We start from the raw sequence: 15,220 nt of genomic DNA on the forward strand, positions 1-15,220 counted from the left end.
TGATGAGCTCAAATACTTCTTAAGGATTGAAGTTGCAAGATCCAAGCATGGGATCTTCATTTCACAGAGAAAGTATGTACTTGACCTACTGTGAGAGACTAGGAAGCTGGGGACCAAACCAGCAGACACTCCTATTGATCCAAATCACAGAATTAATGGTGTGGATGGTGAATTGGTAAAGGATGTGGGGAGATATCAAAGAATGGTGGGCCGACTATAGTATTTGTGTATGACAAGACAAGATATTTCTTATGTTGTCAGTGTTGTGAGTCATTACATGCATGCACCTCAAGTTCAACACTGGGAAGCTATTGAGAGAATACTTGCATATTTGAAAAAGCACCCTGGCAAAGGAATTCTTTTCTCAAATCGTGAGAATCTGAAGCTAGAATCCTATACAGATGTAGACTGGGCATGATGCTTAGATAACAGGAGGTATACATCAGGAGTGTGTACCTTTGTAGGTGGAAACTTGATCTCTTGGAAGAGTAAGAAGCAAGCGGTTGTGGCAAGGTCAAGTGTAGAGGCTGAGTATAGATCCATGGCTCATGGTGTCTCATAACTTCTTTGGTTTAGATCTCTTTTGAGTGAGATTGGGGTGAAAGTAGAGGAACCTATGATGCTATACTGTGGCAATCAGGCTGCAATCAATATTGCCCACAATCCAATTCAGCATGATAGGACAAAACACATTGAAGTTGATAGACACTTTATAAGAGAAAGGGTAACAACCGGAGAAGTTTGTTTGCCTTATGTCTCTTCAGAGTTGTAGCTGGCTGATGTTCTCACTAAAGGGGTGGCAAGGAACAAGATTGAGCATGATCTACGCAAGTTGGGAATGTGTGACATTTACTCACAACTTGAGGGGGAGTGTTGAAGATTAATTAGTTTTATGCTGTTTTTCTGAGTAGATGTTTTATATTAGTTGTTAGATAGGAGGTGGGGACCACAGTAGCTATGTGAGTCCAAATTTTATTATGTTTCTGAGTGTTATATATGTTGTTTTATGTTTTGCCGCCCTATAAGGGCATAGTTATCTTTGTACTGTTGTATTATTTTAGTATAAATAATAAGTGAAGGGGGCAGCCAGATTATTGCTCTCTTTTCTTTTCAACTTCTCTTCTTCTCTTCTTCTCCTTCTCTCTTCCTTTTCTCTTCAATAAACTACTTTCTTTCATATTTTTTAATTCAGCAGATTCCTACTATCAGAACTTTTTTGAATGGCTCAATAATTTATAAGTAATGAAAGTTAGAAAAATACTAATTTCTTTCCATGCTTCCCATAATTATGGACTTTGTATAAGATATGATATAGTTACTTTTTTTAATAGAAAAAGAAAAGGATACATCCAGGTGAAGAGTTTTCACTAACAGAAACAACCAAAGCCCAAACAACTGAAACCAAAAACAAAAAGCATTTTCCCCAAAATAATTTCTTTTCAAGCTTTTAAATCCAGAATTGAGCAAGGGCCCATCTACCAGGAAAGACAAAATATCCATCACAAGCTTGACCTCTGCTCTAGCCTTGTCATCAAAGATTCTCTTGTTGCGTTCTCTCCAAATGCCCCAGCACATGGCAAAAGGGATGATACATTTTTTTTTTTTTTGGAAAAAGGTAAAGTAATTTATTCAGAATAAAGAGAATAACACAGCAAGGCCCAGACCACTAATTCTGCCTGGGCCCAAAACAGATTACAAGTTCATCCATGATTTAGAACAAAACAAAAGAGATACATTCTGGTTTTTAAATTCCTCGTTCACCGACACCCAGGAACATATCTTGCCCACAGCTCTCTGCATTACTTCTGAGCTTTTGAATTGACCACTGAAGATTCTGTTATTTCTTTGAGTCCAAATGGACCAAAGAACAGCTTGCGCAATGGTATTCCAAACAAGCTTTACTTTCTTGCCGAGACCCTCAATTCTTCAACACATCAGCAGCTCCTTCACAGATTTTGGCATGGACCGGCTAATCTCCAAAACCTTGAGAAAATGTCCCCAGACTGAAGAGGAAACCAGACAATGGATACACAAGTGCTCTGTAGTTTCTGCAAGATTTCCACACAAAACACAGGAGAGATCCAGAATCTAAATACTACGTCTCTCCAGATTAATCTAAGTCAAACATTTATCAAGAGCCATTGTCCAGACCAGGAAAATTGATCTTGGAGGGACTAGTTGGATTCCAAATCTGTTTGGCAGGGAAGTTCTCCTGACCTGAACTGCACAACTTAAGAAACAGGGATTTACTGAGAAGCTACCATATGCATTCCACTTCCAAGACCATTCATCCTCTAAACTCAAATCAATCCTCTGATTTTGAAGGAGCTACAACAGCACCGCATACTCCTCCACTTCCCAATCCAACAAACTTCTCCTACACAGAGGAGTCCAAATGATGGAATCACCAGAGATGCTTATGTTATCAGCAACTGACGAGTCTTGATTAACTGAAATTTGGAACAGACGGGGAAAAACATCAGCCAAGGAACCCTCTAAACACCAGGGATCCTTCCAAAACTTGATTCTGTCCCCTTACCAACCTTAAATCTGATCCCATTCAGGAAGAGAGGGATGCTCTTCGAGATACCTGCCCAAAGAGATTTTCCCCCATTTGGATGAGGATCCTTAGTTCTCCAATCACCCCATACCACTCCATACTTTGCCGCAATAAGATTTCTCCACCATGCATTCCTCTCAGAAGCAAATCTCCATAACCATTTACTGAGAAGAGCAAAATTAAATTCTTTCAACTTCCTAATTCCCAACCCACCAACTTCCTTAGGGAAGGCACGCTTGCTCCCACTTTACAATGTAAATCTTCTTTTCATCCTCCCAATCCCTCCATAAGAATGATACTTCAAAATAAAAAGCTTTTTTTGCTACCTGCCCACCTTGGCCATTTAGTGAAAATCTCATGTGGTTGTTGTGGGCATACAAACAGCAGCATAAGTAATGAACAAAAGAACAACCAAACAAATTTTGCAACCTGGAAATCAAAGAACAAATGGCAAGCATCTTCTTCGAGCAGTTTGCACATGACACATCTAGTTGGAATCTGAAAATCACTAACATTCATATGATCAATTGTAAGAACACTATCCAATGATAAAATTCAAGAAAATGCCTTCATTCTAGGAGGCCAAACACTTGAAAGGCTGTTAATCTCATTTGGTCATCATTAATGCCAAATAAAAGGATTTAACAGGAAATTTCCCATCCTTACATTCATCCATCATCTAATGTCAGGTTTGCCTACATCCACCTTCACTTCTTCCACCTTGGCCAACAATTTAGAACATTTGTTCAACTTTCTATCAAACAAAAGACATCTGAAACCTGGAAACCAAATAATTTAATTACTTCTCTGACTTCAAAGCATTGATTAACCGGAATGTTCCTCGAGCTCAGCCTTGGACACATCACACAACCTACCATTTCCACACCATTCATATTCCTAAATGTGATTCTACTCCCATCTCCCACAACGAACTTAGAACAAATATCAAACTAAGGTTGAAGCTTTGAAATCCAATTCCACACACAAACCCCATATGTGGAGTAGAAGAAACCTCTCTAGTGTCCCATACAAAGTTTACCACCCCACTCCACTCTGATTCAAGAACCACATAAAAGGACTGAACCATGAAAGCTGCTCCAGATATTTCTTTCCACATGATTTTATCTATTTGATCCAGACAATTAAGAACATCCACCAATTCTTTAATAAGCAGAATACCTTCATCAATCTATCCATTTATAAGGTGTCTTTGAAAAACCAGGTTACAAAAAATTGAACCACACAGGATATAAAACCAACTAATCATACTTCCAGATTGAGTTGAGACCCATAATGGCAAGGGCAAAGCAAATAAAAAATATCTACTCCAACTCAATTATGTTCCCAAAATCTAATTCTAGAACCATCTTCCACTTTGAAATTTGTCAAAGCAGCATTATCATTAAAATCCTTCATTACACCTTTCCAAAGGTTAAAATCTTAGGTAGACTGAGAAAACCCAACTTTTTGGTGGAAGAAACTACTCTTGACCATTAATCATGGGAATGGTTCTGTCTCATACACTTGTTCTCCAACTCACAGGAACCCAGAAAAAAGTTCTGGTCTTATATCTGTCCTATAAAACTTTCATTTTGGTATAGAGGGCTGTATGTGCTTTACTTCAGTTTCTGGAAAACAGTCTAATTTTTTCAAGGACAAATCAAGCAGATTTGTTGTTCCTTTGCTGTTTGCTCATTTGTTTTGAAGTGGCTTCTGAATTGGAATTCAATCTGGCATAAACACTACCTTATTCCTGTAGGGGACCATTCAAGTTCATATCAAGTTGGAGGTGTTTGGGGAAACCCGGTGCCCTATAGGGTAGAAGCCTTTGCGTGGCTTGTGGCATGGGCAGCATTTTGACTGTGGACCACCTGAAATCAAGAGGATTTAATATGGCTAACATGTTCCATCTTTGTATGAACAGGAGGAAAACATTTTCTTCTTTAAATTTGCTGGTTTTATCTGGAAATTGTTCACAGCCATGTTTGGGGCAAGAGATTTTCATCCAAGATCACCTACAGAAAATTTTTCCTCCTGGTGGACCTGGCCAAAGATATGAGGATGCAGAAAAACAAAAATAATCTGGAATTGTATCATATCACTTTTGCAATATGTTGGAATATCTGGAAGGAAAGGAATAAAAGAACTTTTGAAGACAAATCTTGGACAATGGAGATGATAGTGGCAGCAACTAGCAAAGCTGTTCAGAGTGGGTGCTGATATTCCCAGAATATAGACAAGTCACTAAGTTGGATCTTGGGAATAAACTTGGGGAAGTGTAGGGGCTTCAATTATGTAATCTGGAAAATCCTGTATGATTAGATTAGTAGTTTTATGCTCTTGTCTTGTATGTGGTGATACCTTATCACTTGCCAGGATGTATCTCTTATTTATTTTAACGAAAATTTATTTTCTACCATAAAAAAAATTCCCTCAAATTGAAGAGTTAGCTAGAACTTTGGGGTGTAGAGTGGGGTCTTTGCTGAAAAAGTACCATGGTCTCCCATTAGAGGACAATTACAAATCTAATGCCATCTGGGATCCTACCATTGAGTACTTCAAGTGCAAGCTTTCTGGTTGGAAAATAAGATACCTATCCAAAGGGGATAAAATCAAACTTATACAAAGTATGATCTCCAACCTGCCTACCTAATATTTAGCATTATTTACCCTGCCAGGTTCGGTAGCACAGGTGCTAGAGAAGACATGCAAGGATTTCCAATGGGACGGACTCAATGAAGAAAAAAGTTCACAAGGATGCTTGGGACACAATCTGTGAGCCAAAGACAAAGGTGGAATTGGGATCAAGATGCTTAAAAATCATGATGATGCTCTTCCTTGTAAGTGGTTGTAGAGATTTGGAAAGAAAAAAACATCTTTGGTGGCATTTTTTTTTTATTTCTACCTTTGGTGGCAAGTTATTGGGTGTAATTGTGTAAATATGGTAGGACTCCCATGGATTGGTCAACATTGACACCCCAATAATCTTATGGTACCTGTGTTTGGAAAGGGATAATAAGGTTGCTGCCTGAATTCCAAAAACACATCAGACTGAAGCTTGTGAATGAGGAACATATTTTATTTTGGAAAGACATTTGGTGTTTTGGTCACCCTTTTTGTGAGAGGTTTCCTTCTCTTAACAGTATTGCTTCCTACAGGACCGTTCAGTGAGAGAATTTGTTGAATACATGAACAATCAGCTGTTGTGGGTCCCTAGATTCCACAGGAACTTGAACCATTGAGAGCTGGAGATACCAAAAACTTTGCTTGGTAGACTACATGCTGCCAGCCTTGACCCTAACTCTAGGGATTCTAGGGTGTGGATGTGGGAGAGTTCTGGCTGTTTTCCTACCAGGTCTTGCTACAAGGCAATGTTTAGTGCTTTTCAGAAGATTTCTTGGATTTAGAATCAGGATGCCCAAGTACTTGCCAAGATCATTTTCTTTGTCTGCCAGGAAGATGAAGATCCAAACCATTGATAATTTGCTGTGGCAAGCTGAAAAAATGTGATCTGCTAGGAAGGATAATATCCTGCCTTACTATTTATCAGAAATCTAAACCATTAACCAATAATCAGGAGACTTTATTAATATAGAAAAGGAAGAAGCGCCCCTCCCCAACCACCCAACGAGATTCAAGTGGAGGGTGTAGGGGACCAGGATTGAATACAATACAGTCCTACCGCTGAACCCCAATGGCCCAGGACCTAGGTCCCAGTCCACTAGCTCTCCATTAAATCACAATTTTTTAGCATATTGTAAATTTGAATAAGGATCTTTTTAGAGTCGAGACTAGCAATATTGTAAGATGGGGGTCAAGGTCAAGATAGGTTTTGGTTGTGGTTAGATTAGGAGTTGTTTAATTCTTTCTTCAAGTTTACCATGAATAGGACTACCCAGAAGAGATGGACATTACAATGTCTATTAGTACAGATCTTTTTAAGGAAATAAACTCATTTCTTCGTAATACTTAATTTGGTGAGATTCTAAAACACCAAAGATGCCTGTGTTTACAAATTCTAGGTGAGAAGATTAAAGGTTATGTTGGTGTCAATTTCAGTAAGGTTTATCCTTTTCCATCTTTTTTTTTCTTTCCCTCCCAATCTCTATAGTTCCTTTTGTCACATATATGCATGCACAGACATCACCATCCCAAACTTAATCACATTAAAAATGTCAATATAGTCTGAGTGTTTCCCCAGCTCCGGACAGTAAAATTTACATTCTGTTCATATAAATAGATAGAAGATTTTATGCTTACATGATTACACACCAAATTACTAAATATAGAAAGGAATAAAAACCTCAGATTACCTGGATAGATTGCTGAGTTGATGCTGGAGAAATCAAAGGAATGAGAAGCTTCACTCCATCTAATTTAACAAATGAAGATCTGACCAAGGGTTCCTTCAGCAAAGTTGATAGGGAGCTGATGGCGGTTGGCATGCCATGGGAAGGATGTGATGGCTTCTTCAGCTGCAGATAACTTGTTATATCAAAACCACAATATGAAGATTCTAATTTCTAAACAATGCACCTTATCAACTGATATTGAAAAAGAAAGTTGAACATAAACAACAAAAGCTGATTGAGAAGTTCAATAAAGAAAAAAAATCATCCAAAACAATTTCTAACCATGGTACAAGTCAGGAAAATGGTAGTGCATTAAAAACTATACGAATGATATGAAGTAAAATTAGACAACTAGGAGTAATGCTCATATATAGCTATGATTTTTGTTTGAATCCTACAATTTGATTCATAAATCTTACGCTTTTACGATTTCTACAATTCAAATAAATTCATTAAGAATTAGTTTTCTACTTTGTTATTTTATTTCTTTTTTTTTTCTTGAAAAGGTAAAGTGTTGTATTAAGTATCAAACAGTATAGATTCTGTACAAGAGGTTTTTTTATTTTATTGTTTATACTTAGTTTTGCCAAGGGAGACTTTTTTAATGCCCTTACTAGAAATTAATTTATTTACATCATTTAAGACTAGAAATTTAGTTTATTTCTCATCACATGTAGGTTAAAGAGCCATTGTATGTGGATTTATTTGACTTTCAAGTCAAACTTGATTATATCATCTTAGGCTTCTATTGCATAAGTGATTAAGTGGTAAATTCTATTGTTTTAGGTATATATAAGGCGCATATAAATTAAGAATAGGGTATATATATTTAGCCTTTTAATATATATATATATATTTAATTTTTTGACAAGTTTGTAAAAAATCAGAAATAATCTTACGATTTACGATACAATTCACGATTCAATTCGACTCAACTTTCTCTACGATTAAGAGATATGACATGGAAGTTAGAGCAACCAAGAATCAATACCTATGAAGTCTTTCCGAAGGGAGACTTAATTAGTGTCCATCACCTCACATATGCTTTTTATGCAAGGCAAGTAATGAAACTGCATATTTATTGATCTTTTGCAATGTTTATTTCTAATATTTGAGAGCTTTTAATTTTTATTTTTTGGAAGTAGATGGACATGGAAGTTAGAGCAACCAAGAATCAATACCTATGAAGTCTTTCCGAAGGGAGACTTAATTAGTGTCCATCACCTCACATATGCTTTTTATGCAAGGCAAGTAATGAAACTGCATATTTATTGATCTTTTGCAATGTTTATTTCTAATATTTGAGAGCTTTTATTTTTTATTTTTTGGAAGTAGATGGACATCTCCAGGGAGCCTTTTCCTTTTGATAAATGACATACAAAGCCTTTTCAAGGACTTTTTAGTTTATCTAACTAACAAGAGAGAGAATATTATGTGGAGATTAACAAGAACAGCTAAGAATTGATAAAGTCTACGAGGAGAGATGCCAAAAAAAAAGATCCAAGGAAGAAACCAATACCATAGAATTGCTAATTGAAAACACTTCAGATGATATCATAAGGGGGTGGCAATATGTGGTATTTTTCCACATTTAGGAGTATCATATAGATCATTTGGTTCCCCCTGCATTGACTTTATAAAATTAAACTTTGATGGATGTAGTTCAGGCAACCCAAGGGACTCAGACATTAGAGGTGTCTTCAGGAATTATTATGGTGCGACTTTAGCATTCTGGCCCCATTAATCCTTAAAGGGATTGTTATGGTGTCTTTCATACGTAGAGAGGAGAAAGCTAGAAAATTGTTTAAGGAATTAGAAAAGGAGAGGTTGAAAATCCTTAAAGAGATTAGAAGGTGTAAAGGTTGTGAATGTGTGTTATCTTTAAATAATGTGATAAACCTCAAAAGAAGAGATCCAGATGGTGTCTTTCTCCACATGTTTATAATATGTCTTTGGCTAGTGGAGAGTCTTCTTTCCATCTACTAATCTCCTGTTCATTTGTTTCATTTATTTCAGAGTGGTTTTCTTGCTATTTGGATGCAGGTCCCTCTAGCTGATGTAGCAGAATTGTTTGGTCCAACAACATTTCCCCAGCAAAGAAAAAGAGGTAAAATCATGTGGAGATGCACAAAGGTAGCTGTTATTTGGACAATTTGGGACGAGAGGATTGAAATAATCTTCAATGGCAAGTGCCGTTCTAACTTCTAAGGAAGATTTACTTGATTGCATCAAAATTGAAGTGGTAACTTGCTGAAAATTTTGGATATCTTTGGCCCGTTTTCCATGGATGATATCCTTAGAGTGGTAGCCAACTCATCAACTGAAGGGGCGGTGCTTCGAAGATAATGGGAACCACCTCACAAGAAACTCATTAAATTAATCTTTGATGGAAGCAGCATCAGCAATCCAGTCCCATCTGGGGAGGGAGGAGTCTTTAGATATGCCAGTGGCACTGTAATAGCACTATCTTCAGGACCTATTGGATGCAGGAATTCAATAAGAGCTTAGGTGTTAACTGTAGAACAAGGACTGAGGGAGGCAAAACAACTGAATTTGAAAAATATTGTAGTGGAAGGAGATTTCAAAGTTGTAATCAGTTAGCTTAGGAACAACAAGGCAATGTGGCGGCATAAACAAGTAGTCAACAAGGAGATAAATTGTCTGGCTAGGCAAGTAGTTATAACCTTTCAATGGGTGCAAAGATCAGTAAATGCAAGGGCTGATGCTTTGGCTAAACAAGGGGTATATAACAAATTCTTGGTGGTTGTAGTACTGTAACTATGGGATAGGTGGCTAGTCTGGCCTATTTTGGGATTCTAAGCCTTATACATACTTTATTCTTTTTTTATTATTAATAAATTCCGTTACCTATCAAAAAAAAACGAATTGAAAGGTATGCAGGATGAGTGTATGTCGGAGAAATGATAAAGAGGTCTTAGGTTTTTATAGGGGTTATCTTTGTTATCAATATAAGAGGACTGTGTATCGCCAGCCTCTGTACTAGGAAATTAGGAAGGAATGGGCAAGATGGTGCTTTCTTTGTTATTTGTCTTGCATGGACTCTCCCAAGTGGATGAAGCATCCTTGCTGGACACGTATTGGATTCTGGCACTATATGGGTTCGTGATGGACACTTCAACATAACAATTTCCTTTATCTACTTGCTTAATTGACATAAATAAGTTGACAATATACATATATAATGAATGCAATTGAATGTATTACCTCTAGGAACCATCATTAAAAAATAAAAATTTAAACCTTTTTATAAGGAATATTTTACTAGTCTATACTTTTTTAATAGATGTGTCTACGAATCAATTTGACAATTTACCAACTCGGACTTCCAGACATGATTTGCTTCTGATTTTTTTTCTCTTTTCTTTTCTTTTTTTTTTTTCTTTGAGAATAGGTAAAGTAGAATTCATTATAGAAAGAAAACACGTACAACAAGAAGCTAATACATGGATTTACAAAAATCTGCCTATGCAGCCCTCTACCCTCTGGCCCTGATTTACAAAAAGATTTTCAACAGCAAAAAGACAATTGTAATTTCTATCCCTAAACACTTTGTTTACAGAAAGCCAATAACAAAATTTTCCCACAATTTTCTGAAAAACTGAATCTGAAGATCTACATTTAAGCTTGAAGATTCTCACGTTTCTCTCCTGGCACCAAAATACTGCTGCAGGGTTCAGGTTCCAGGCAAGCTTTCCTTTCTTGGATAGTCCCCTTAAATACCAGCCATTCATAAAATCTGCTACTGATTCTGGGTAGCAACCTTTCACCTCAAAAAAGTTCCAAACTTTGGACCACACTTCAAAATAAAACTTACAATGAAGCATCAAGTGACTCACAGATTCCTCATGCTCCTCACAAAGCGCACTGTTAGTGGAGTTCAACTGCATGCCCTTCCTCACCAAATTGTTCTTGGTTAGGATTCTATTCAAATAGATAGTTCACACAAGGAAAGACACCTTTGTGGGCACATTTTTGCACTAAACAATCTTGATTGGAATTACTGACCATCCGACCTGGATAAATAATTGTAGAAGGATTTAATTGAAAAGATTCCAGATTTGTCCCAAATCCAAAGCCTTCTAACCTCTACTTGGATGCTACACAGCCTCTGCAGCAAATCAACCATTGTCTCTACCTCCCAGACATTCAAATGCCTCCTGAACTGAGGGACCCAGACCACTTCTCCATTCTGCACCTTCTCTCAACCACGCTTGCTTCTTTGTTTGATGCTACCTCATAAAGGGAATTATAAACTTCCTTCAAAGGTCTGTCTCTGCACCACACATCTTCCCAGAATTTTACTCTTAAGGTCATCTCCAATTTTGAACTTTAGCCCTTTTGAGAAAAGGTGTCACATTTTCTCAACCTCCTTCCACACTAAGCACCCATAATTTTGATTTGAAATGGCCAGCTCCCACATTGAAATACTAGAGCCATACTTTGCCTCCACCACTCTTCTCCAAAGACCTCCCTGATTTTCATCTGATACTTGCAACACTCGGTGTTTTAAAAGCACAAGGCGCAAAAAAGTGCAAGGGCCATTTTGTGCCCGAAGCCCGAGGCACAAGTTGAGGCAAGAACCTTTTTTAAGCAAGGTGAAAAAAATGCAAAAAAAGGTAAAATTTTAAAAAACAAATGCCAAAAAATGCAAAATGTTAATTGAAAATTTAAACTTAAATTTTAAAATAAATGTTTTACAAAAACCTATTATCTCAAATTAAAATCCACAAAGATAACATGTAAAACATATTTAAAATGAAAATTTAAAATAAAATCAAGCATAACATATAAAACATATTCAAGCATGTAAACTCTTAATCTCTTTATTTTTTTCCCAGTTTCATTACTTCAAATAGCTAATGTGATGTTAAACATTATGCATTCCTGATTCTACGAGCATCCTTAGTACCAAGCCCGTCGAGGCAAGCCCAAAAATGTTCATATCAAGATCTTAATTTCTTAATCCTATAAAAAAGTTTTTTATAACCTTCAGTGTCTTTTAAAAATATCTTTTATTAGGATGAATGAATGAGCAACATTAGCAAACATAGGTTTTCGAAGCACAAGGCACACCAGGCGTGCACCTTTTGAAAGTGCCGTGCACCTGTGCCTGGAACCTAGGTGAGACACATACCCTAACATATGCCTTGCCTGTGCACCTAAGTGTACCTCTTGTATCACTAGCAACACTGTCTTACTGGGAAGATATCTCAGTTACAAAGATATTGAAGTGAAAGGGAACTAGAAACTGCTGAGTCACAACAGACTGGCTCAAAAACAAAAGTACAGGATCTTCACAGCATAGACACATTTTTGTGATAAGTGAGAAATTTGGCTAGGACACCACAATCTTCCTACACTTGGACCCAATGATCTCTTAATGGTCTTCCTGATGCATTACAAAGACAAGGGAAATGTACAGATATCAGTTATATTGGGAGGTTGTCCATCAGTTTTCTCAGTTGTAAATGATATATGTAATCAAATACTTGTACAATGTGGGTTAGGTAGCAGGGACTAGCCTAAATTGTAAAGGGATGCTTGGCAAATTTTACTCCATACAACTTTCCCAATCTTTTATTAAATTTTAATAAATCTGATGAGTTAGAAATTACTACACACCAACTGGGAAAAAGGCAAAAACTAGTTAACTTAAGACTAAATTTGACTTCAGACTGATCCTAGTTGACAAAGGCCTATGAAAAATAGGGGTGTCAACCGACCGGTTTTGAATTGAATCCAATCTGATCTAAACCTTATCAAATTGGATTTGGACGGTCTGATATAATTATTGGATTGGACCAATCCAAAATAAATTGGTCCATATTCTTATTAATCTGAATTGGACCTAAACCAAATTTCAATATTCCGATCATGAGGCCAAACCCTTGTCCAATTTGAAACCAATCAGAACTGAAGCCAGCATAAAATCACTTTTATGCAAGTCCTTACAAAAGCAATTTTATGAAAAGTACTTTTAGAAAGACTTACAAAAATACTTTTACGAAAGCACTTTCACAAAAGTGTTTTTATGAAAGCCCTTTCATAGAAACAGTTTTATAAAAGCACTTTTACGAAAGCACTTTAATAAAAGCACTTTCACGAAAGTACTTTTACAAAAGCACTTTTACAAAAGAACTTTTACAGAAGTACTTTTCTAAAAGTACTTTTATGAATGCACTTTTATGGAAGTACTTTTATAAAAGCACTTACAAAAGTACTTTTACGGAAGTACTTTTATGAAAGCACTTTTATGGATGTACTTTTATAAAAGAACTTTTACGAAAGCACTTTTATGAAAGTACTTTTATAAAAGCACTTTTACAAAAGCACTTTTATAAAAGCACTTTTACAAAAGCACTTTTATGAAAGAACTTTTACGAAAGCACTTTTATGAAAGTACTCTTATAAAAGTACTTGTACGAAAGCATTTTTACAAAAGCACTCTTTAAAAGCACTTCTAGAAAAGTACTTTTACAAAAACACTTATACAAAAGTACTTTTATAAAAGCACTTCTATGGAAGTACTTTTATCAAAGTACTTTTATGACTTTTTCAATGCCAAAAGGGTAAATTTCTGTAATTTTCAGATTTCTTCATTTTACTATATTTTTGTAATTTTTTATATGTTCTGTTTTCTTATATAAATTTTGATATTTCATTCGGTTTGGATTGGATCCAATCCAGTCCATTTACATTTTAATGGATTGGATTGAATTTGGTTTGTATTAGATTTGGACTAGATTGGGTTCAGTCCATTTGTAAGTGGACTCACATTGGACTGGATCGGGTTGGACCAAAACCAGTCCAATTGACACCTCTAATGAAAAATAGGACAAATCATATTTAGGGCTATGTACTAACATGCTTTTGTCTTGTTAGCTCGCTTTGTAATTAAGAAAACTAACTCCTAATACAACCAGGAAAGCTAACAACTATTCCGACTAGAGAAAAACAGACAAGGGAAATGTACAGATATCAGTTATAGTGGAAGGTTGTCCATCAGGTCTCTGAGTTGTAAATGATATACGCAAAGCAAATAAATGCAATATGTGAGTTAGGTAGCAGGAGCTAGCCTAAATTGTAAAGGGATGCTTGCCAAATTTTACTCCGCACATCTTTCTCATTCTTTGATTTAATTTTAATAAATCTGATATGTTAGACACTACTACACACACCAACTGGGAATAAGAGAAAGACTATTAGACTGAACATGACTTCAGACTCAAATAAGGATTCTAGTTGACAAAGGACTAAAAAGAATAGGACAAACCTTACTTAGGACTATGACCCTACTAACATGATTTTGACTTGTAAGCATAACTTATTTTGTAATTAGGAAAACTAACTCATACAACTAGGAAAGCCAACAACTAATGCAATCTAGGTAAACTACTAATGACTTGTCAGAAAATAGCTACTAAAAATTGTAACCTCGTTTTCCAAAAATACATAAAAATCAGAAATCTCAGATTTGACATGTTGGTTCCTGCATCAATTAACCACTTCAGATAGATTTAAGGAATATGGTAGCACCAGTACAGTCGATTAAGGGAAATAATAGAGCTAACAATCCTTACTTACATTAAAAATTGAAGGTACATGAACCTGTCATTGCAATAGTCTACAAAAGGACATTTTAATACTTGGAATATTGCACGACTAATGGAGAAAAACAATTAGAACATCTAATGGAAACAAACATAAAGCCATTTACTAACTTGAGCACAGAGCCATTCGACCAATCCTTTCAACACATCATCAATAGTAGTAGACTTTTTATTTGAATGAGAGGCATCTCCATTTGCAATAATACCATCATGGGTTTTTGGTCTAACACTGCAATTAGACAGAATAAGGCATACTTAACCAAGGTGTCAAAACTTCAACATGTTCAAGGATGAAAAGTTTCAACTTTCAGGTACCTTACTATTAAAGACAATATCTTACAGCTCTTCTCTTGTATGAACCAATTACCTTTCCAAAGCAATCTGAAAATGAAGAAAGTGTTGGTTCTTTTAGCTTTGTTGTAAATTGCCACTTAAATAAAATAGTATAATAATTAACAAGCATCACCACTGATATTTACAATTCAATAATTGTACTTAGACAATAAATTGGAAACCCATAATTGAGGACGAGAATCAGCTGAGTCTTAACCCCAAATTTTTTTAGGTTGACTACAGGAATCTTCCCCTCGCTCTTTTAGAGTCCTATACTCAAAGCAAGTCATTCCTTACAGGAGCAAGAAAAGGATACATAAGAAAAAGGGCAAGAGAACAGGAAA

At 36.1% G+C, this 15,220-nt stretch overlaps 1 protein-coding gene across 3 annotated transcripts in view; it reads right to left on the minus strand.

Annotated features, from left to right (window-relative positions):
* LOC148845929 (vacuolar ATP synthase subunit H family protein) overlaps window positions 1–15,220 on the minus strand; it is a 63,795-nt gene that overhangs the window by 22,919 nt on the left and 25,656 nt on the right. For all 3 annotated transcript variants that reach the window (XM_088955654.1, XM_088955656.1, XM_088955655.1), the window contains 3 exons: window positions 14,859–14,924; window positions 14,655–14,772; window positions 6,874–7,035 (listed from right to left, as the gene is read on the minus strand). In XM_088955654.1, coding sequence (XP_088811780.1) covers window positions 6,874–7,035; window positions 14,655–14,772; window positions 14,859–14,924 — 346 coding nt within the window. The remainder of the gene's footprint in view (window positions 1–6,873; window positions 7,036–14,654; window positions 14,773–14,858; window positions 14,925–15,220) is intronic.

This window comes from Nelumbo lutea, chromosome 7, assembly GCF_056320005.1.
Source record: "Nelumbo lutea isolate HS-2025 chromosome 7, American lotus-T2T, whole genome shotgun sequence".
Taxonomy (NCBI): Eukaryota; Viridiplantae; Streptophyta; class Magnoliopsida; order Proteales; family Nelumbonaceae; genus Nelumbo; species Nelumbo lutea.